The sequence below is a fragment of the Microtus oregoni genome, unplaced genomic scaffold, assembly GCF_018167655.1.
Source record: "Microtus oregoni isolate MIOR12 unplaced genomic scaffold, Mior012 000014F_ref0000157, whole genome shotgun sequence".
NCBI classification, from domain to species: Eukaryota; Metazoa; Chordata; class Mammalia; order Rodentia; family Cricetidae; genus Microtus; species Microtus oregoni.
The window spans coordinates 22130529-22155313 of NW_024543073.1; the positions used below are offsets into that span (position 1 = coordinate 22130529).

The 24785-nt window shown below is 45.0% G+C and overlaps 1 protein-coding gene across 1 annotated transcript; it reads left to right on the forward strand.

The window, feature by feature from the left end:
- The first annotated feature begins 48 nt into the window (after positions 1–48).
- On the forward strand, positions 49–21206 carry Bhmt2 (betaine--homocysteine S-methyltransferase 2). Its single transcript, XM_041663487.1, has 8 exons — positions 49–81; positions 4131–4263; positions 5985–6076; positions 10983–11174; positions 13502–13649; positions 14011–14193; positions 14924–15152; positions 19851–21206. The coding sequence occupies exons 1-8, from the start codon at positions 49–51 to the stop codon at positions 19930–19932; spliced, it is 1092 nt and encodes a 363-aa protein (XP_041519421.1). The 3' UTR covers positions 19933–21206.
- Positions 21207–24785: the final 3579 nt, after the last annotated feature.

Genomic DNA, 24785 nt, shown 5'->3' on the forward strand with positions numbered 1-24785 from the left:
CTCCGGGACCGGTGCCACCGGGACCCGCGCCTGCACAATCGCGGGGACATGGCACCAGCCGGAGGCCCGCGGGCCAAGAAGGTGAGTGTTGCTCAGGCCTTCTTCCTTTCCAGCGAAGTTCAAATCCCCGCTTCAGCCAAACCCCTAAGACCTTATTAGAACGATACGTGTGGCCCAGAGCCTCAGTTTACCGGATTGCAAGTGGATTAGCAGTCATGGAGCCCTTATCCAGCCCAGAGTATCTGCATTTGCTGGTATCCCGAGTTTGCGGGGTGGGGGTGGGGGTAGGGTGGGGACTGAGACTCAAGAGTCAGAGGACCTACTCAGAGTTGGTGATCGCTTTCAGGGCAGAGGAGGGATCTGAGGTCAAGTTTTTGGGTTTAAGAGACCCTTATTTTTCTCTCTCACGGAAGCCCATGCAATAGATAGCCCCTGGCATTCATCTACCCGTTTCTGTCAGTTTCCCTCAGGTTTCCTAACTGTCAGTTTCCCTCAGGTTTCCTAAGGGAGTCAACCAGGCCCTGTGGCTTCATGCCTGTCCTGTAGGAAACAAGGACACCTTGCATTTCTCAGGCCCAGGGGTGGAAGTCCCCTCTGTTGCCTTCAGAAGGCAGTCCCACATCTGGCCCTTCTCCCATGGCGACCAGGTTTGGACTTCATTCCCACAACACTGAGGACATGTTGTGGAAGCAAGGAATAGCCAAACAACCAGAAAGGCATGAACTTGGAAGAGGGGACTCCCAGGACCCACCAGAATCGTCCTCCCGAAACAATTTAGAGTCCTGGGATAGTGGAAGCAAGACACGGGCACCTCTGTTTTAGGAATGCTAAGAAACTGGGGACAGAGGTGGCCTACACTAGGGATTGAGAGAAGTCCAAGTTCAACCCCTTGCTAAATTGCTAGTCAGCCATTAACAGCTCCCAGTGAGAAAGAACTGAGCGCAATGGTGACGTCAGCCAGCATAGACCCACCCTAACCGAGCAATAGTTACAGACACACGGGCAAAGAACTAGTCAGAGTCCCACGCAAAATGTGGAGCCTATGTTTCATAGCTCGCTGAGAGATGTTCTTCTAATGACAAAAGTTAAAGTGTAGGAAAGAAATGAGATTGTTTAAAAGACTTGCCTGGGGTGTGGCCCATGCACGCCTTTAATTCCAGGACTCGGGAGGCAGAGGCAAGTGGACCTCTTCTGAATTTGAGGCCAGCCTGGACTACAAATCGAGTTCCAGAACAGCCAGGGCTGTCCCTGCCTCCAAAAACCAAACACCAAAACAAAACAAAAAGACTCCTTTTAAAGATGAAGAGCATTGTGTTGCCTTCCTTCACCTGACCTTCTGAAATGCTATGTTCATTTTTACAATTCACTTTTTAAAATGAATTTTTATTACATTTATGCATGCACTTATTTATTGGTTATGTGTGGGTGTGGACATATATATGATATACCTGTGGCAGCCAAAGGAAACTTGCAGAAATTGGTTCTCTCCGTCCACCAAATGTGCCAGGGATTAAACTCAGCCATTGTGTTTGAGAGCAGTCACCTGCACTTAACAAATCGTCTTGCCAGCCCATAATTCACTTTTTAATTTTTATTTCTAGAGGACATTTTTATTTTCAGACAGGTTCTAGCTCTGGAACCCTGGCTGTCCTGGAACTCCCTAACCTCAAACTCACAAAAGTCCTCCTGCCTCTGCTGGGATTAAATTAAATTCCAAGTGCTGGGATTAAAGACTGCACCGCCACTCCTGGCTATTCCCCTTTTAAAAAAAGGTTTTATGGGGCCAGTGTGGTGATACATGTCTGTAGTCCCAGCACTCAGGCAGCAGAAGCAGGTGGCTCTCTGAGTTTGAGGCCAGCCCAGTTTATAAAGTGAGTTTCCCCTACCCAGGGCTACATGGTAAAACCCTGACCTTTTCTTTTAAGGTTTTGAAAACATTCTGTGCCCATTCCTCTGGGACTCTGCCCCTGGAACGGCGTATTTTCATGCTGGTCCCTGTTAATGTGTTCCTGAGAGAGAACTCGGGACCTATCTCTCCTCAGCTGGCAAGCACAGGTCGCCCGAGCCTTCATCCCATTCCTCAAACCACAGAAACTGACTCCTTCCCACCTCCCCCCAAGCCAAGACAGGCAGATGGGGCTGTTTAGGCAGTTTGAATGGCCTCCCATGAGGATCAACAGTCTCAGCCTGAGCCCAGGTGGTAAATGCAGAGGTTTCAGGTTGCTATCTTCCAAGAGAGGGATGTAAAGGCACCCCCAGCCCCCACCGTAAGACCAGCAGGTGCACTGTCTGATGGAGGATGAACGAGAAGGTGGACTGGGCAGGTGAACTCACATCCTCGCATCTTATCCCCGTTCTCACCTAAGCTGGCTTTAGAACTAAGTGAGGAGGGGGAGACAAGGAGGGACAGGCTGCTCGGGCTTCAGATTTCCAAAATCCAGTTATTCTGATAATGACGACAAAGAAAATGGAGACTTTAAAATGCTGGGCAGGGGGCTCGAGATGTTGTTCAACAGTCAAGGGCCCTGGCTGCTCTTTCAGAGGACCTGAGCTCAGTTTCAGCACCGGTGTTAGGAAGCTCATGGATACCTGTGATCGGTTTTAGTGGATCTGCTGCCCTGTGGGCTCTTAGGTCACTGCACACACACGCACACGTGTGCACACATACACAAAAACACATAAAGGTAACATAAATTTCTAAAGAAAACATTGGACAAACTTCCAGATAAAAAAGGAAAATGAACCGAGTGGTGGCACATGCCTTTAGTCCCAACACTCAAGAGGCAGAGGTAGGCAGATCTCTGTGAGTTTGAGGCCAGCCTGATCTACAGAGTGAATTCTAGTACAGCCAGAGCTGTTACATAGAGAAACCCTGTCTTGAAAAACCAAAATAATAATGATAATAAAAGAAAAGAAAATGTCTCCCCTTCTACCCCGTCTCACAAAGACACAGTAGTCAAAATCTGCATTATGGTCCTTTTAAAGCCTGCCGATTTTTGCTGGAAGAGTGCCAGGCTTTGCCTCTGCTTCTCAGGACACAGCCACTACCACTTGCGGTGCATCCGATGTTTTCAGAACCACTCGGTACCCCTGCTGTCTCAGCTGGCAGAGTTCCCTAAGAACCTCTCCTTTATTAGATGCTGGTAGAGGTGGGAGGAACATAGACAAATAAGATATGTCACCCCCCCCACACACACACACATCCTACCATCAAAGCGAGGCAAGTAATGACCGGATGCTGTTGGACAGCTGCACACATGGACGAAGGTGCTGACGTTGTCAGGGCACAAGGAAAGGTGATGACCGACAGGAGAAGGACAGTGAGGTGTATTAAGATCATTCAGTAATCCAGTGGCTGTGGCAATAGGGGCGAGGGAGCCATGAAATGCTTCACAGACACAAGCTGCAAGGTTGGATACGAGAAGAAGGAACCTAGGCGAGAAACCTGGAGTAACGGTTTCCCGTCAAGGACTGGGTGATGTCTTCTAGTAAATTTGATTCTCAAATTGGTTAACCCAAGAAGGTGATATGCATCTCTCACCCAACAAGATGTAAAAGTAAGCCGTGCATACTTGCCATGGCTACGCTCGGTCATCCTGCAAAACCGTATTACCAGTTGGCTCCCCCTGACATTGAGTACACAGGAGGGTGGCAGGACTACAAGATGATTCTACGCCTAGGTGACATAATGCCACTCCAGTCAGAAGGGGAAAGATGGCTTCTATCTGTCCTGCTGGCCAGTGCTGTGACAAGGCCATGCCCAGCAGCCTGCAAATTTGGGGGTTTGTTTAAGTTGAAGATATTGTGCCCCCAGCCCCTAGTATATTAGTAACTAAGACAGAACATAAAAAACTAAAAATGATTATCAGGTTAATCAGTGCTTTCAGTATAGTTTGACCCAGAAACTGCCAATCGAGAAAAATAAAAGTACCCATAGCTCCTTAACCGCACAAAATAGGTGTTTAGATTGGCCAGGAATCACACAGCAATGTCTTCTGAAACACTCTAAGACATAATTTTAGCAGAGCTATTGCCTGAAGAACACAAAATCCACATGTCTAAAATTGAAATCTTTACAAGGAAAAGCAGGGTGTGGAGAGAGCCTGTTGAGTCTCCGGTCTCTTTCCCAGGGCGTTTTGGAGCGCCTGGACTGCGGGGAGGTTGTGGTTGGGGACGGCAGCTTTCTCATCACGCTAGAGAAGAGAGGCTTCGTGAAGGCCGGGCTCTGGACCCCGGAAGCAGTGGTGGAGCATCCAAGTGCAGGTGAGTACCACAGCACCCAGAAGTGTATGTACAAGTAACAGTTGGCTTCAACACCAATGAAGGAAAATCAAGGAACAACAGCAAGCATTTCCTAAGGACTGCTTCCTTTGCACAATTGCCAAGGGGTGGAGGCTAAGGCAGAGTGTGGACTGAAGCACAGGAAACAGTATCCTTCTCTCTCCCTCTCTTTCTTCTCTCTCTCTCTCTCTCTCTCTCTCTCTCTCTCTCTCTCCTTCTCTCTCTTCCTCCAACCCTCCCTTCCTCTCTCCCTCTCTCCGCTCATATTTTCTTAATATTATCTGTTTATTCCTTGGAAATTTCCCTTGTAGCTATTCAAGAGTTTTTGTAAATTAGCAAAAATCATTAGTTGCTTTAGCTTCATCCTGCTGAAGGTTGTGCACGGTAGATAACAACCACGCCACCACCAGCTTAATGAAGCAGACAGCCAGGCTCTGGGGACCAGAATGCATCTTCCTGACTTGGGGGAAAAATAAAACTAAAAGAGTTAGAAGCTAGAAACCATTGCAGTTGGTTGGTGACCTTACAATAGTGCTTTAACTATACCTGGCTTTATTGATTTCCCTTGCCTTTCTAGAGTCGGGGGACCAAGCCCCAAGAATAAGAGGGGAGATCAGGCCACACACTGGAAGTGTGGCTTGAATCTACCAGACTTCATTCACACATACATCACTCACAAGAGAAAGCTAGGGTCCTTGCTTGGTTCTTCCCCAGAACAGCAGTGCATTAGACAAGACCCTTGACCTCTTTGAGAATCTGCTCCTCTGTCTGTCACAAGGGGCAGGACATGGGCCAACCATGAGGACAGATGAGTTTACCACCTTGAGCTGCCCACGCGTTGTTGGAGCCCTGAGCCCATTCGTGCTATTTCCTGAAACTGCTCAGACACCCACTTCCGTGGAGGACAGAACAGCTTTGCTTCTCCGGTGCCTCTTGGGACTTTTTCATTTTTGTCTTACTTTTGAAAGATCTTTCAGCTAAACTGAATGTGTTGAATTAGCCAGAAGGGGGTGCTGGTGGGACGGAAGTAAAGGGGGATTTTCTTTCCTTTTTGTTTTAGCAGTCTCAGACATCCTAGGCTCGCCTCAAGCTAGCAATGTAGCCGAGGAAAACCTCAAACTTCTTCTGATCCCCCTGCCTCCACCTGAGTGCTAAGATCACACCTGCTTCACAGGGTGCTGAAGATCAAATCCAGGGCTTTATTCACACTGAGGAAGCATTCTGCCAACTGGGCTACATTCCCACCCCAGGGAGCTGACTCTCTCAGAGGCTATGTGCAGCCAGGGCTGCTTACCACATGGCCCCTTCATCCTTGCTGTGGAATCTGCCTGCTGTGGGTGTCATGCACAGGGCTGCTGCCCTCTGTGTGAGCTTCTTCACTCTTCCCACTTGGGTGATAATAGGCCAGCGGCATCCTGCACACATTGCCCTGTGAATAAACTCCAGATAAGGGATGAGGGGACAAGAGCTAGTCAGGCTTTATAGTCTCTGCAGGGGACCCACTGGAGAGCAGTCAGCAGAACCCCGTGGGATGCTCCCACAGTGCATGTGGCCCTGTCACACTCCTTGCTTTAATTGGTAGCTTTCTCAGTTCTCGGTTTGAAATTGGATCTGGTGGGAAGGAAAGAAAGGAAGGGAGCTGCTAGTGAGAACATAAGCTTCTGGAATTTGATTTTGTGATTGTGATTTCAATTGCTTGGCAGTTCGCCAGCTCCACACAGAATTCTTGAGAGCGGGAGCTGATGTCTTGCAGACTTTCACCTTCTCTGCCACTGAGGACAATATGGAAAGCAAGGTAATTGGGGTATGGGTAGGGGGCAGCCACCAGGAACAAGCCTTCTCATGGGAGGTGGTAGAACTGGGATCCTGTGTTACTGCGCTGGTCATGAATTCATGACTCCACAGACGTGTGTATGGAAGAGAATGTCTTCGGGTCTTCATTGCTGTGAAGAGACACCATGACCACTGCAACTCATACAAAACAAACATTTCATTGGATGGTTCGCTTACAGTTTCAGAGGTTCAGTACCTTATTGTCATGACGAGGAGCATGGCGGTGTGCAGGCAGACATGGTACTGAAGCTGGGAGTGCTACATCTTGTAGGCAACAGGAAGGCAGCTGATTGTCACACTGAGGGAAGCTTGAGCAAAAGAGACCTCAAAGCCCGCCCACACCCTGACATACTTCCTCCATCAAGGTCATACCTCCTAATAGTGCTGCTTCTTTTGTGGGCCATTTTCTTTCAAACCCACCATACAGAACATCATCAGTTCATGTGTAAGATGACAAGACCAGACAGAATGGGCTATTGGAAGACTGAGGCATCCCTGCAAAGGGGTTTTATGGAGAAAGAACATTTTTCTGGATCATTTTTTTTTTTTACCCCTTCACTCTGTATTGTCCTTTTATCCCCTTATCTGTCTGGAGACAGCAGAACCTTGAGAACCTAAGGCTGGCCTGCAAATGACAAAAATCAATCTCAATAGCCAACTCTGCGGTCCTACTGCCTATGTGGCTTCACGGAAGACCATCCTGCATGGCACATTGGCCTTTGCCCTGGAAAAGATAATACACAGAGTTATGCTCAGACCTGCCAGGAAGAGCAGATGAGATGAAGGATGAGGAAACATTTGCAAAGCCAACTGTTCATGGCAACTGATGTTTATGGGTGTTCATGTTCAGTGAAGAAACCCACATTCAACGAGAAGCAATATGTCCATGTTTATGGTTCCGCCCATGGACTCTCATTATGGTACTCTCTGTGCTAAGCAGAAAGATGATATAAAAAAAAAAGAGGTGTCTTAGGGTTCCTATTGCTGTGAAGAGACATCATGACCACAATAGCTCTTATAGAGGAAACATTTAATTGAGGTGGCAGCTTACACTGCAGAGATTTAGTCCATTACTTTCATGGTGGAGAGCATGGTGTCATGCAGGCAAACATGGTGCTGGCTACATCTTAATCAGAAGTCAACTGTTGAGCAAAGTTTAAGCAAAAGAGACCTCAAAGAGACACACAGTGACGCACTTCCTACAACAAGGCCACAACTCCTAATACTGCCACTGTCTATGAGCTAATGGGGGCCAATGGCATGCAAACCATCACAGGCGGCTTAGACCATCTTCATATATATATATATATATATATATATATATATAATTGAGCTTTACATTTTTCTCTACTCCCCTCCCTGTCTCTACCCTCCCCTTCAACCTTCTCCCAAGGTCCCCATGCTCCCAATTTACTCATGAGATCTTGTCTTTTTCTATTTCCCATGTAGATTAGATCTATGTAAGTCTCTCTTAGTGTCCACATTGCTGTCTAAGTTCTCTGGGATTGTGGTTTGTAGGCTGCTTTTCTTTGCTTTATGATTAAAAACCACTTATGAGTGAGTACATATGATAATTGTCTTTCTTTCTTGAAAAGTTTTTCTAACTCCATCCATTTGCCTGAAAATTTCAAGATGTCGTTATTTTTTTCTCCACTGTGTAAATGTACCACACTTTCCTTATCCATTCTTTGTTTGAGGAGCATTTAGGTTTTTTCCAGGTTATGGCTATGACAAACCATGTCATTATTTTTTTCTCCACTGTGTAAATGTACCACATTTTCCTTATCCATTCTTTGGTCAAGGGGAATTTAGGTTGTTTCCAGGTTCTGGCTATGGCAAATAATGCTGCTGTGAACATAGTTGAGCACATGTCCTTGTGGCATGATTGAGAATCCTTTGGATATATACCCAAAAGCGGTATTACTGGGTCTTGAGGAAGGTGGTTTCCTAATTTTCTGAGAAATTGTCACACTGACATCTTAATCTGCTGTACCAGCTTGCACTCCCACCAGCAATGCAGAAGTGTTCCCTTTACCCCACAACCTCTCCAGCATAAGCTGTCATCAGTGTTTTTGGTCTTGGCCAATCTTACAGGTGTAAGATGGAATCTCAGAGTTGTTTTGATTTGCATTTCTCTGATGACTAAGGATATTGAGCATTTCCTTAAGTGTCTTTCAGCCATTTTAGATTTCTCTGTTGAGAGTTCTCTGTTTAGGTCTGTACTCCATTTTTTAAATTGAATTATTTGTTCTTTTGAGTTCTTTGTATATTTTGGTGTATTTCTTCTACACATCAGAAGGATAGATTCTGTTTTCATATCTAATCTGTTAGCCTGTGTCTTTTTATAGGTGAGTTTAGTCCATTTATATTAAGGGATATTAATGACTAGTGGTTGCTATCTCCTGTTAATTTAGTTTTTGTTGGTGGTGATATTAATTTGTGTGTTTTCCCCTTTGGGGTTTGCTGCTGTGAGATCACAGACACAGAGATTGTCTGTGTTTTTGTTGATGTAGCCAACTTCCTTGGGTTAGAGTTTTCCTTCTAGTGCTTTGTGTAGGGCTGGGTTTGTGGCTAGGTATTGGATAAATCTGGTTTTGTCATGGAATATCTTGTTTTGTTCTTCTACGGTGACTGAAAGTTTTGTTGGGTATAATAATCTGGGCTGGCATATGTAATTTCTTAATGTCTGGATAACGTTTGACCATGACCTTCTGGATTTCATTGTCTCCAATGAGAAGTCAAGTATAATTCTGATAGGTCTGCCTTTATATGTTACTTGGTTTTTTTTTCTTTGCAGCTCTTAATATTCTTTCTTTACTCTGTATGTTTAGTGCTTTGATTATTATGTGGCAAGGGGACTTTTTTGGATCCAGTCTATTTGGTGTTCTGTAAGCTTCTTGTATCTTCACAGGCATATCTTTCTTTAGATTGGGGAAGTTTTTCTTCTATGATTTTGTTAAATATATTTTCTGTGCTTTTGAGTTGAACTTCTCCTTCTTCTATACCTATTATTCTTAGGTTTGGTCTTTTCAGGGTGTCCCATATTTCCTGGATATTTTGTGTTAAGCTTTTGTTAGAGTTAATGTTTGACTGATGAGTCTATTTCCTCTATTGTATCTTCAGCACTTGAGATTCTCTCTTCCATCTCTTGTATTCTGCTGTTTATGTTTGCATTTGTGGTTCCTGATCATTTTCTCATGATTTCTGTTTCTATAGTTCCCTCGACTTGTGTTTCCTTTATTGCCTCTATTTTACTTTTCAATTCTTGAATAATTTCTTTCATATGTTTGATTGCTTTTTCTTGGTTTTCTTTAAGAGATGATGATGTCTTCCAATTTTTTATTTGTCTTTTCCTCCATTTCTTTGAGGGAATTTCTCATTTCCTCTTTAAGAGTCTTAAACATTCTCCTGAAGTTATTTTTTAGGTCATTTTCTTCTGCTTCATATATAGTTGGTTGTTCAAGTCTTGCTGTTGTAGGGTCTCTAGATTTTACTGTGTTGTGTTGCTCTTTGTGGTGTTGTGTGTGTTCTTGCCTTGTCTACTCATCTTTTTCTCTAATTGGTGTAGTTGGGGCTGTCTGTGACTCTGTTGATTAATCTTTTAGGTGCTAGTGAATCCAAGGCTCAGATGGTTGTTCCTTATGGTACAGTCAGTGCCATGGTTCTAGTTACTCCATTGGTCACTCAGTGTTCCTGGAAGTTGCTCAGCGCTCCCGGGCTTTGCTCTGCTGCTCCCTTGGAGTTTGCTGTCTCAGGCCTGCTTTGGTCTAGGTTGCCAGCTCAGACCTGTTTCTGCAAATGTCCCTGGTCTGGATCTGCTCCTGTAGAGGTCTCTGGTTTGGGGTTGGTCCTGCAAAGGTCTCTAGCTCTGATCTTCTCCCTGGTCTGGATCTGTCCTCTCTCCCATGGAGTTCATCATCTCAGGCCTGCTCTGGCCTAGGTCACTGGCTCAATCCTGCTCCTGTGGAATTTGTTCGACCTTCTTCTTAAGAAGCTAATAATCTGTGTGAAAGGGGAATGAATAAAATTATTAAAATACAATGTGGTGGAACTGAAAAAATGGCTCAGCAGTCAAGAGCAATTATTGCTCTGGGGGACCTGGATTCAATTCCCTGTACCCACATAACAGCTCACAACTGTCTGTAACTCCAACCCCTGGGACCTGATGCTCTCTTCTGGCCTCCAAGGGCATCAGCACACACATGGTACACAGACATACATGCAGGCAAAATCCCATGCACATAAAATAATAATAATAATAATAATAATAATAATAATAATAATAATGGAGTGAGTTGCTATACCTCAAAATTAGTCTAAATTTATGTTTTAAAAACTCAGTGCGGATAATAACAATAATGGAAATATAGAGTCACTGGTGGGGCTGGGGAGATGGCTCACTCAATAAAGTACTTGCTGTATAAACACAAAGCCAGAGGTTGGATTCCCAGAATTCATGTAAAAGTCAAGTACATTGATGCACATCTGTAACCCCATCACTAGCTTTGGATGGACAGAAGCAGGCAGACTCCCAGTGAATGTAGCTAAATCTGTGAGATCCAGACTCAGTGAGAGACCTTGTCTCAAAAAACAACATGGAGAGCAATGGAAGAAGACACCTGGTGTTGACTTCTGGCCTCTACAAGTACATGCACCCCTCCCTCTTCTCTCTGTCTTTTTCTTCCTTCCTTCCTCCCTCCCTCCCTCCCTCCCTCACACAGGAGTCACTGGTAAGAGAGGAGATTTTGTTCAGCTCTTCTTGAACTGTAGGTTTCAAGACTGACTTGCTCCCTGCTCCCTCTGTGACTTATGACTTGTTTTATTTTACATTGAAAACACTGGGCTCCTGTTTCTGCTCTTGCTCTCAGTGGGAAGCCGTAAATGCAGCAGCCTGTGACCTCGCCAGGGAGGTGGCTGATGGAGGGGATGCTTTGGTGGCAGGGGGCCTCTGCCAGACATCACTGTACAAATACCACAAGGATGAAACTAGAATCAAAAACCTTTTCCGACGACAGCTGGAAGTTTTTGTCAGGAAAAATGTGGACTTCTTCATTGCAGAGGTAAGACTGGTCTTAGAGAAACTGGACAGATAGGGCTGCTCTATGCCCTGATATCCTCCATGCAGATGGTCAAAGGTTTAGGTTAACACACTGCATTCCAGGCAAGGCTCTGGCATCTGCATGCTGGGTTTCCTGTAAGGCAGGGGATGGACCCACAGCATGCCTCAATATGGCTGTTGTTTTCTGAGGTTACATGATTGTGGTGGCTGACTTGGGGGACAATGAGATGAGAAAAAAAAAAAAAGGACGGTGGCTTAGGACAAACACATCCCCTCCCAAAGAAGAGGTCAGACCGGAAAGTGCTTCAGGGTAAGAGGTGGGCATTGGAGACAGTGGAGGAGCAAAGCAGGACAGCACAGCAGGCAGATGGCTCTTCAGGTTCACCCAGGCCTTGCTAGCAAAAGTAAGCACCGAGTAACTGTCTTCTCCATCCTGGCCTTTCTCACTGCATCTCTGTTATTCCTCAGTTTATCCCATGTGAATAACATTTTAAAGAAAGGACTGCTATAAGTCAGATTTTTGTTGTTGCTGCTGAGACATATACTTGAGAAAATCAACTTAAGGAAAAAAATCACTTGGGCTCATGGTTTTGGAGGTTTGATCCCCGGCCAGCTGGCTTTAGTCACCTAGCTCTAGTCAGTAGTCAGGAGAGCATGACAGAGAGGGGGCATTGCAGAGCAGGGCATGGCCACCGGGAAGAGGAGGGGGCAGAAGGAAGGAGCCCAGACAAGATGGCCTCCAAGGGGCACCTCCCGCACCTACTTCCTCTCACCAGATCCCCTCTTTCTACTACTTGCCAAAGATGCTGTCAAATTATGAATCAGTTCACATCTAAGTAGGCTGATGAAGTCAGAGACCTCGTGGTCCAATCCCTTCTCATTGCTGGGCTCTGCCAGCTGAGTTCCAAGCCTTTGCCACTTGAATCTATTGGGGGACATTTCATATCTAAGTGATAACAACTGGTCACCGGCAGGATGAACATGAAGGACATGCTCTCCCGTCTCTTCCCCATTTTCCGGCACAGTTATTCCTACCTGGGATCAAACCCCTGACTCAGATCTTCTCCCCATCACTATGTCTGCTAGTAGAAACCAGCTCAAGGCCCAGGGCTGTCTGTTCCTTGCTGCAGATTCTAGGAACACTGTCCAAAGTGTTTTCCAGTTGGGTAGGAATATGCGCCATTGTTTTCAGAGCTTTTCTTGATTATCTTTTTCATTTCCCAACATGCTTCCATAGAATTTCTTTCAATAGTAAAGAAAGAAACCCAGGCATGGTGGTGCACGCCTTTGATCCCAGCACTTGGGAGGCAGAGGCAGGCAGATCTCTGAGTTTGAGGCCAGCCTGGTCTATAGAGCTTGTTCAGGACAGGACAGCCAGCACTACATAGAAAAACCCTGTCTCTCTCTGAAAAAAAGAAAAGAAAAGAACAAAGAAACAAGAAACCAGGAGATTTGCTTCTGGCTCTTGTCCAATTATTTTAAGGTCACGCTTTTAATTGCGGCACCAAAGGAAGCTTCTGGGAAGCACCCCGCATCTGATACCTGACCACCATCAGCTCCATCTTGTGTCCTAAGCCTCAGTCAAACCTTCTGGGAACATCTTCCCACTTTCCCTTTCCTCTTCATGGAGCTCCTAGGACACCTAACCAGACATGAGATCGAATCACTGAGAAGCATAATGAATGATAGAATATCATCTTTCAGATCTAGCCCCAGTTCCATAAAAGATGATCCTCAGATCAACAAGGCAAGTGCTTATTCCTAGGTGACTCAGCAGTGCAGGGTATGACACATTGGACTTCTGGTGACAAATATGTGTGCTCCTTCAAGATTTTTATTTTAAATACTTAGCTATTTTTTTTTTTGTTTTTTGTTGTTACTTTGATTTAGAGACAGAGTTTCTATGTGGAGCCCTGATTGTCCTGGAACTAGCGCTGTAGATCAGGCTAGCCTCAAACTCACAGAGATCCACCTGTTTCTGCCTTCTGAGTGTTGGGATTAAAGGCATGGGATTAAACCATTGCCCATTTTAACTTGCACACACACACACACACACACACACACACACACAACTTTAAATGGTATGATTTTGTTTTACTAACAGTCACCAAATATTGATCTTTAGATAAAACTCCAGATAGTCTCATTGATGGAATTCTAGTCTTTACTCAGAAAGCGATTCTTTACATAACCTGTTAGACATGTCAGTCAGCAAGCTGTATCACATATTATAATTTGGTAATGGTTACCACAGTTTTTCAGCATTTGTTTTACCATTCCAAAGCCTTCCTTAACTTGAGGCCAGTTTTAAGAAGTGCTGTCTCCTAGTATTTTGAGCATGTGGAAGAAGCTGTGTGGGCTGTGGAAGTCTTGAGAGAAGTGGGAAAACCTGTGGCTGCGACCATGTGCATCGGCCCGGAGGGGGACATGCATGACGTGACGCCTGGAGAGTGTGCAGTCAAGCTGGCGCGGGCAGGTAAAGTGGCCATGAAGACACGGGCGGTGCAGGGGCTGCCTGCGAGATGCAGCAAGGTTTGCTCAATATTGTCAGGGAAATAAAAGAACAAGAAGGAAATTTTCTTGTCTATAAGTCCTAGGGTAGCTAACCTCTAAACTGGCTTCCAAGGTTGACTGATTCATTGGTTGGTTGGTTGGTTTGGAATGAAACTGAATCATTTCTAATCAGCATAGCCCAGGCCAGTGTTGAATTTGTGACCCTCCTGCTCCTAGATGCTGTGGTGATAGGCATGAACCCCAACCAGCTCCACTTCTTTTATATGAAGAACAAACAAATGAACCCACTGTAAGTTGTAACGGTTATTTATTGCCTCGCACAGGAGCGAACATCATTGGGGTCAACTGCCGATTTGGGCCCCGGACCAGCTTGCAGACCATCAAACTCATGAAGGAGGGCCTCAGGGATTCGGGCCTACAAGCTCACCTGATGGTGCAAAGCCTGGGCTTCCACACACCTGACTGTGGCAAGGGAGGGTTTGTGGACCTCCCAGAATATCCCTTCAGTAAGCTCGGGTGCATGAAAAGTCCCTCGTGGGTTTGTTTTGTTAGTTTTTCACAAAGACAGAGTTTCTCTGTGTAGCCTTGGCTGTCCTGGAACTTGTTCTGCACACTAGGCTGGCCTTGAACTTATAAAGATCTGCCTCTGCCTCTGCCTCTGCCTCTGCCTCTCAAGCACCAGGATTAAAGTCATGTGTCACTGCCTGGCCCTCATGTTTCTTACTGTGACTAAATTGATAACAGTTTTGTAATATAAGGCCATGTAAGGAAAAAAAAAATCTTTTAGTGTTAACCAAACGGAAGCTACCTTAAAGGATGCATAATCATTCTAGTACTTTGTTTTTTTTAACCTGGGGTGAGGCTGGGTGAAGGAGAAGCCCAACCAGCGAGAAAATGTCATTTGAAAACAGGAGGTGCATTGCTTACTTTTCTGCTTGTTTTCACCTAATACCTACTGAGAAGCAACTTAAGGGAAGCTGGGAGTCAAGGGGATGCGGTCCATCATGGTGATGAGGCCTGGCCGGAGTATCTGGTCACATGACCTCCAGGGACCGGATGAGGACAGGAAGCCTAGGTGCCGAGCAAACCTCAAGGTCTGCCTCTGGTGAAAGTCGCACCTTTCCAAACAGTCCACAGTTGGGGACAAAGTACTGGAACACTTGAGCCTTTGGGGCACATTTCGCATTCGAACCAAAACAGAGATGGTAACAGAACCGTCAAATCACTGTATTGCAGGCATGGAGCCCAGAGTTGCCACCAGATGGGATATCCAAAAATACGCCAGAGAGGCCTACGACCTGGGGGTCAGGTACATCGGCGGCTGCTGCGGATTTGAGCCCTACCATGTCAGGGCCATTGCAGAGGAGCTGGCCCCAGAGAGAGGATTTCTGCCTCCGGCTTCGGAGAAACACGGCAGCTGGGGAAGTGGTTTGAACATGCACACCAAGCCCTGGGTCCGAGCAAGGTGGGGTCTTTTTAAGTTGCACTCGTACTTTCTCCAACCTTTTCTATGTATTGCTGTAAACGTGATGCGTGTACAAGGCAGTGAGAACTCACGCAGTGCAAAGGTGCCTAGGATGAAAGCAAGCCGCCCCACCCCTAACCCCACCCTGGCCCCGTTCCCAGGGAGTCCTGGTCTGCTCAGGCTGCTGTCACAGAATACCATCAACCGTGACTTAGAAACAACAGAAAGTTAGGGCTAGGACTGGGGTCCTGTACCTTAGCCAAAGCACCCATAAAACAAAGGCTTGTAGACTTTCTGTGAGTTCAAGGCCAGCCTGATCTCTACAAAAGGAGCTCCAGCCCAGCCCAGCTACAGAATGAGGCCCTGTCTCAAAACAAAAGGAAATTGTTTCTCATAGAGTTCTAAAGTCCAAAGTCAAGCTGCTGGTAGATGCAGTGTTCGGTGAAGATCCACTTTCTCAAAGACAGTGGCTTTTTGTTGGGGGCTCTATAAAGAGTCTCTGTCCTACCAGCCAGCTCCCAAATAACCACATGGAGACTTACTGTTAATTACCAAAGCCTGGCCTTAGCTAAGACTTGTCCCACTAGCTCTAATAACTTAAATTAACCCATTTCTATTAATCAACATTTTGCCTCGTGTGTTTTTTCCTTTTTTTCATTCTGTATGTCCAACTCCCTCCTCTTCTCATTGGCATCTCCCTGCAACCTAGATTCAGCTCCTACTTCCTCTCTCTCTGCCCATAAGTCCCGTCTATATCTCCTACTGGGCTATTGACCATTCAGCTCTTTATTAAACCAATCACAGCGATACATTTTCACCCAGTGTACAAATATCCCACAACAGGGTTTTCATAACAGAAGGGTCAAGTCAAGATCTCTGGAGGTCTTTGATAAGGCCACTAATGCCATTAACTAGGAATCTACCACTGTGACTCAATTACCTACCCCCCAAGACCCAACTCTTGTGATTATATGGATTAGGTTTCAAAAGACATTTTTAATGGATACAAAAATTACATATTTATGGGTGCCACATGATGCTTCCATACACGTACACACTGGATAATGTCCATGTCAGGGTAAACAAACATGTCTGCCTCCTCCAATAGTTACCATTTCTTGATGGTAAAATATTCAAACTCCTTTCTTCTAGCTCATTGATATGTCATTTTATACATATATATACATATATATTATACATATGTAATATATAGACATATATATTACAGTACTGATTTCTGTAGTCATCTACTATGTGCCTATCTATGTCTTAATCCATCAATATGAAGTTCACTCTATAAAGTTCACTCTCTACTCTCCCTGTCTCTTCTACTTTTTGGGCTGCCTTCCCATACCGTGTGTGTGTGTGTGTGTGTGTGTGTGTGTGTGTAAGAATGTTCTGGTGCTTGTGAATTCACAGAACAACCCTAGGTGTCATTCTTTCTCAGTTGCCATCCACCTTGGTTTTTTGAGACGGGGTTTTCCCTAGCTCCTGGAGTTTGCCCATTAGATTGCTTGGCTGGCTAGTGAGCACCTCCAGCCTCTGTCTCCCAGCACCAGGCTAATAAGTGCACACCACCAGACCTGGCCTTTTAGGTGAGGTCTTGATGCTTGCATGGCAAACACTTTCTGACTGAGTGATTTCCCTGGCCTCATTCTTCAGCTGCTTCAAGTATACAATTAGCATTTTTAGCCACTGGGTCCTATTCTGTAGTCACAGTTCAGTCTTCCAGGATTTATCTATAGGTTGCTTCTAAAATGTAAAGCTGGAGAATGGCATGCACAACATGATTACAGCTGTCATACGAGCAGCAGGACTCATGACATATTATTGGATGTCTTCTGTCCTATCTCTTAACCCTGCTCGGTGAGTAAATTCCTTTCTTTGTAGGTACAAAGTGAACACACTGGCATGCCCCAAGACTGCGTCCTTGGGGAGTAGAAAGTTGCATACCTGCTTTAAATGGGGACACTTGGTCTCAGCTTAGCAATGAAAAGAGTTCAGCTGCACACAGAATTAAGAGTCAAAACATGTTTCAGATTTAAAACTTCTTCTGTCTGATGAAGCCTCTAAAGGACTATGAATGATTCCAGTCCCCTTCAGAGGCAGAATGGGGGAGAGGCTGGAGAGATGGCTCAGTGGTTAGGAGCACTGGCTGCTCTTTCAGAGGTCCTGAGTTCAACTCCCAGTAACCACATGGGGACCTTGGGGGAGGGTTGAAGGGGAGAGGGGAGAGGCAGGGAGGGGAGCAGAGAAAAATATAGAGCTCAATAAAAATCAATTAAAAAAAGGAAATTAACCTAGAAAGCCAGATGTTAGACAAGTCTAAAGAATGTCAGTCCAATCACAAAGCCAATTTTCATCTGTGGAGAACTCACAAACATCTGTAATGGAATCTGGTGCCCTCGTCTAGAGTGCATAAAAACAGAACACTCATATACATAAAGAAATGGATTAAACAAAGCCAGGCAGAGGGTGGGAGGGAAATCTCCTCATCACTCACCTGTAACCCCCGTAGAGGCAGTACTCTGAGAGCCTGGTGGATCTCCGTGAGCGTGTGGAGGTTCTTAGTTTCCCCAGCAGACTCTGGCATTCATGAACTGCCACTCTCCCCTTAGCTTCCTGCTTTTCCAGCAGGTCCCCCGGAGATCTTCTGGTGCCCCCGCACCCTGGGCCAGGCTCATGCTCTCTCTCTCACGCACAGACTCGAGTGCAGACTGATCCTCTCTGCTCCTGAGCAGCCCTGTTGACCCTTGGTTTTTCGATGACTCTGAGTTTCCAGTGTGGTGTCCTGTGGGTGTCACAGGTCCTTGGCCATCCTCTGAGATTTCTGTGGAGGGACCATGGATGGGTCCCCTTTGATACCCGCTGTCGCTCATCTCTTGGTGTGTCTACACTTTTCCATCCCAATGCCCTACTGTGCAAAGTCACCTCAGAACACAGTGCATGCTGGAAGCGCAGGGAAGAGCAACCGCTCCACTTTGCAAACCTTGAGCCCCTTGAAGGGGAATTTCCCAAGCATCAGGGTCTGGTAGATTCTCTTCTCTCTTATATTCAACCAGTCTCCCAAATTCTCCACAGAGGTAAATTGGCTTTGTGATTGGACTGACATTCTTTATTCCTGTCTAACATATCTGGCTTTCTAGGTTATTTCTAAGTGAATTTCTACTTAACTTCCTCTTTCATTGTTGAAAGAAGAACCACAGGCCTGCATCTTCTCTGAGTTCTTCCTGATCCTAAATTATACTAAATGTTATGATTGCTTTATTATTAAAGGCATTTCCCTCGGGGGCCCATGAGCCTTGTTCTGTTTTCCTATGTATCTGTGTGTTCGCTTTCTTCCACTATCAATAAAACGCCATCTCCTTTCCATGGTCTGGAAGCTGGTCGTGCCTTGGGTTACCTTCTCCTAGGGTCCTGTTTACTCAATGATGATATGTAGTAAATCCATCTTCTTTGTTCATCTTGGTGAGATTTGAAGGCAAGAAACCGTTGCCAGAACTTTCTATGGGTATCCATCAGACAAGATGGTTCTCACAGGTGTCATTCATAAAAATGGACCAAATGTAATTCAAAGACAAAGGAAGGACACTTTGGTGATGAATATAAGTTTAAATAAGTGAAAATAGCTTATTTTAGTTGCTATAATCTGTGCAGCCTTAAAAGTAATGGGCCAATAAGATTAAGACCTTAGTCTGAAGACCAAAGTACTCTTTGCACCCTGAACTTCCAAACCTGTTAATGTTTGTAGAAAGTCATGATTCACGGGGGCCATTTTAAACCTCAAGTTCTGACATTACATCATATAAAAATATTAACCATTTTCACAAGTTTCCTAAGGAAATCGAGGTAAACTGTAAGATTATATTTAACACCAAAGTCTGTAACCAAGAATCCTATACTCTTTTTCTTTTGTCCCAAAAATAAGGAACAAAGCCCACAAGGTTGTCTGTTTTCTGTTCTTGGTTACATAGTTGAAGAATTACCCTTTGCCTCATTATGTTTAAAACTGTCTCGATAACTTCTCAGTTCACTAAAATACTGAGTAGACTTAGGATGTCTCTGCTGGAGGTTTCAGGATGAAATGTAATTAATAGTTAGTTGTAAAATCTCCTATAACTGAAATACATTGTTCTGAAAGGTGGCCTTGAAGCCTAGCGATCAGTAAAGAAAGAGGATAAAAGTATGGAAACTGGCCTGGGGAGATGGCTCAGTCAGCAACCGGCTTGCCATAAAAGTAGCGAGGGCCTGAATTCCCACCCCCAGAACCCAAATGAAAAGGCGGGCACAGCAGTGCACATCTGGAGACCCGTGGATCCCTGGCCTGCTTAGTTAATCACATTCCTGAGCTTCATAAATGTGACTCTGTCTCAAAACATAAGGTCCAGGGTAACTGAGGGAGACAGCTGGCCTCTGTGTATACACACACATATGCACACAAGCATGCAAACACACAATGTACACGCATATCCCACACACAAAAATTATGCAAAAGTCACTGGTGTGAATATACAGAGTTCTTCTGACTGTATGTTGAAACAAAAGTTCTACTTTAATCTGATCTCTCCATCCCTCCATCTCTTCTCTCCCTCTCTTCCTCCCTTCCTCCCTCTTTTCTTCTCCCTAACACACACACACATGTGACATACAGAATTTATAAAATTCTTTTACATAATGGTGCATATTTTCCAAACCCAGGGCTAGACGGGAATACTGGGAGAATCTGCTGCCAGCTTCAGGCAGGCCTTTCTGTCCTTCGCTCTCAAAGCCGGATGCATAAGAAGCAATGAAAGAAAACTCTGAAAAGACAAGACCAGGAAGAACCGGTCTCAAGCCCTGTCTTCCTTGCTGCTGTCATCAGCCTGCTTCGTGTTCCAGCTGTGAGCATCGATGAGCTGCTGTCCCTTCAGTTCAAGCAACATGTCCCTCCTGAGCAGACTCGCCAGATGCTGTGGAGATGTGGAGGCTTCTAGACCCGGCCTCCCTCCCCAAGCACACTCTGTCTAGTAATTCCACAGTGCATCCATGCAGAGGTCAGCACGCAGGCTCTCAGGGTGGATTTGACATTCTTAAATAATCCGAAGTCAGCGAGAAGCTACCTTAGTGAATAATTCAGATATCTAAGCCAGATGCTTGAGGACCAGGGAGCGAGCAGGGCTCTGCTCTAGCAATCAATATGCTTTTCTCAAGTGATTTCTATTGTAGCTACAAATACATCTCAGTAGAAGAAATGCCGAAACTGTTGCGAGTGATGGCAGGATTATTAAAATCACAGGGCTTTGCTTTCAAAGATGACTTTTGCTTTCAGGTCCTAGGATTTTAAGAGCGCCTTTCTAACCACGCACAGCTAGACTGTAAACTGCTGACGGTCAAGGACCTTATACCATACTGCTTACAGCCCTCTTTATTTAGCTGAACATAATCGCAATGCTCAGTAAGATACTTGTTGCTTATAGTCAAACAGATGAACCCTAGAAGACCTTTTCAGAAGTCGGAGTTCAAGTCCATCTTGTTCTAGTGCTTTCTTGATTCCCATTTGTGTCATACGCTGACAGTGTATCCACTTTTCTCCTTTTTGCAACAATGTGGCAATGTGTGACAATTAGTAGAATTACCATTTATTTTCTTTTTATGGAACTTGAGTGTCTTAAACTTCATAGACATTCTCTGGAATGATGACAATAAGTATCCGTTACCTGCCATGCTCTAGCTTTGTCCGCTCTCATGGCCACGTCGTCACGGGGTTAAAACTGCAATTGATTCATTTTTAACATAGCAGGTTTGCAGGCGAGGATACAGGCCTGAGGAGGCCAAGGCAGTTGCCAAGGTCACACATGTGGGAGTGTCATTTGAGCCTGCGTGCTCTAGATCTGGAACCCTCAAGCACTGCTCTGCCTCGCCTCTGCCTGAACACAGCTGTTGCTTTTATAATGATTGACTCGAGGTGTTGGTATTACCATTTCCTTAGATGTGTAATCTTTGTGTTTGAAGCCTTCAAATTCCTCTCTTCCAGTGCTTCGTAAAATATAAAACATGGAGTTTATGGTCATTAAACTTATGAGTGGATTATGATTTATTTCTTACGAGTGAATCGACCCTTCAGTCTGGATGTGGTTGTTTCTGTAATGCTAATAACCTGGGGCTGATTCATCCTTACCACTTCAGAATGCCATCCGATGCAGTCAGAGGGTGATTTGGCTCTCATCACGGCAAGGCCTTCCGAGTCCTTGAGGGTGACCAATCTAAGTGATCAAATGGCCGCCTCTCCTTGCAAACCTCATTCACTGGAGCCTCTCTCAAGGTCACTTACTTCTTTCTAAGATATGTCTCATTCTTAGAAAGTGACTCCGTGGGAATCAGAAATTTGCTCACTACAGCCAAACATTAGGCTTTGATTATCCGTAGAACAACTCCCCCCCCCCCATTCAGTAATTCTTCCAACTTAAAGATCAGGGGTCTGAAAAGGTGGCTCAGGGATTAAAAGTATGCACCTCTTTGGCAAAGAACTTACTTCAGTTTCCAGTGCCCACGTGGTGACTCGCAACTGTCTGTTAGTCCAGTTTCAGGGGATCTCATGCTCCCTCCTTGCCTCTGCAGCCTCTTGCACAGATATGGTGCACAAAACCTCACTCGGGCTCACATGCATACATACATACATACATGCATACATACATACACACATGCATACATACATACATACATACACACATGCATACATACATAAATAAATGCCTTTTCTCAATTGATAATTTTTTTTAAAGATAGCTGTTAGGCTTCCCTGAGCCTTCTTTTCCTCACCTCCTTCAAACCTAAAGGTTTGGAGACGTCATTTGTCCTATACCATAGGTGAGACAATCACTTAACATCTCTGTCAAGATCCTCTTCTGTGAAATGAAGGACACAACGGAAGCATTCTCACCGAGGTGCTGAGAGGATCAAATGAGATAATACAGCACTTAAAACAGTGTCTGGCACGTGCTAGGCTCACACTGTGTCTCCTTGTCCCCGTGGTGGCTCACCCCGGACCAAAGCCTCTTCCTGTGTTAGTGCCTGAGCTTGAACCTGCGTTCCGGCGTGATCTCCTCACCCTGTAGCCACTGCTGAATGTGCTGAAGTCATGTGACAAGGGACGCATTTGACACCGTGAGAGGAACCAGAGTGGAGAGGCTGCACCGGGGCAGGGCTGTCCCTTCTGGGGTCCACACAGCCCTCTCCCCTAGTTCTGCAGCATTCAGTGGGGAAGCAATATAACAAGTTTGAAAAACTAATGACAAGTGGTAGATGGTGAAGATGTGTTATAAATCTAGATCCATCGACCTATAAAAAAGGAAAATCAGTTGAGACGCAAATCAACAAAGAATAGCTCATTTAGACCTGAAGAGAGTGTTGGGCTGTTCATCAGCTTCTCAGATAGACAGCTGCGGCAGCTGCAACGGTGTTAGGAAAGTGTGCTGGTCTGAACGTGATCACGGGAATCCACGGCTTGAAAGGTGTGAGGAGGGACAATAATGAGAAACCCAAACTGAAGATGTTCAGAACTAGCGATACGAGATGAGAGGTGGCCCCTGGGAACTGATGGAATCCATCTGTGCCGTGTGTGTCCTCAATGCAACAGTGCACAGCCACGGAGAACTGGGTCAAGAAGACTGTTGAATAACCTGGTTGTGTGTGCGCTGTTTTGCTTTGGTGATGTGTAGTTGGAACATTATTGATAGGACAAAGGTCATCTTGTGTCATTAACCATGAAGATCTCACTTCGGGTGTAGAGGCGCAGTGGCCTTGCCTAAGGTGGTGGTGACGCTAAAATTGAGAAAGCTCCCCAGAGATTAGCAGGTACAACATTCAAGTTAGGATTCTGGTGCTATGGACTGAGCACACGGCTTTGCACGGGCATTCTACCACTGATCTACACCTCCAAGCCACAAACTAAATAAGATATGTTTTGAGACAGAGCCTCATTGTGTCATCCAGACACTTGAACTACTGATTCCTCTGCTTCAGCTTCCTCAGTGCTGAGATTACAGACGCATGGGAGCACACCTGGCTGCAAACACCTTTTAAAGGATTGATTTCCTATGTGGAAAGACTGAAAAACGTATCATGTTTGGATCATAGTTTAAATAACAGTAAAACATATTAAGAGAAAGAATTTCAACTTCATTAAAAGCAAAAAGAAAAACTATCCCCCTTAGCACAGTCTGTAACGTACCGTAGCACTTCCTGTCTTAGTTGCTGTGTTCTGGTAATACTGGACAACACATTAGATCATTTAAAATGTCAGGAAAGCAAAGATGACAGTGTTGTTCAGGTAGAAGAAATAGTTGTACAGAAAGAGTATCCAAAAGGCTACTATAGACCATAAGAGAATCTAGTAATATGAGGATTAAATTTCTATACACAAAAGCCATTGCATGCATATATATATATATATATATATATATATATTTCACATTTTGGCAAAACAACTAACTATTCAGGAACAAAACTAACTTGAGCTATGCAAGAACTATTGAAGGAGTTTAGGTAGATGCTGTGGTAGGATGCAGAATAGGACTTCAATTAATACACGCTCCTGCTCAAAGGAAGATGCTGAGACACTCTGAACTGATGAGCAACTGTCATGAGACCTCAAGGGAAAATACCATCAGAATTGAGGAGAAAGAAGCATGCAAACTCTCACGTGCATATGGAAGTCCTTTCCTTCTGTCTATGTGTTGCTTTTATTGGCTAATGAATAAATCTGTTTCAGGCAATGGCTTAGTAGAATAGGGCAAGGCAGGAGTTCCAAGCAGATAGAGGAGGAGAGAGTAGGCAGAGTCAGAGAGAAGCCATGTAGCTGCCTCTGGAGACAGATGCCTTTGCTGAGCCCGCAGAACCCTGCGTGTAAGCCACAGCCACATGGTGATACACAGATTATGGAGATGGGTTAGTTCAGGATGTAAGAGCTAGCCAATAAGAAACTAGAGCTAATGGGTCAAGCAGTGATATAATTAATGCAGTTTCTGTGTGGTTATTTAGTCTGGACAGCCAGGAACGAGTGAACAGCCTCCCCCAACACAAAACTCGAGGTAAAATTAGAAAAAGAATGGGGGTAGGGCAAGTGTGGATTGCCAGACAATCGCTGAATAATAAACAGAATAATTAAAACCATGGGGCATGGGCCTGAGGAGATGGCTCAGTAGTTAATATCACTTGTTGCTCTTCCAGAGGACCTTAGGTTCAATTCCTGGCACCCACATGGAGGTTCAAAACCATCTGTAACTCCATTTCCAGGGGGTCTAATGCCCTCCTCAGGCTTCTTTGAGCACCAGGCATGCATGTGGCACAGAGACATGCATGCACTCAACATAAAAATAAAACAACAATTAAGTTATAATGCATAGGTTATTTGTATTAAAAATCAGTGGTAGAGAGCCACGCACTATAAAGGAGCATTTCAAGCCAGACAGGGGAACCTGATTAGTTAAAGCTGGGGACAACTGATCAGCCATCTGGCGTGCGCATTCACTCTCTACATTTAAAGCTGATCAAAGTCTTGGCCAAAATTCCATGAAGAAAGAGCCATAAAAGAACAAAGAAACTGTTACATAAACATTTTTAAATGTGTACACACACAAATACCCTGGTCCAAGT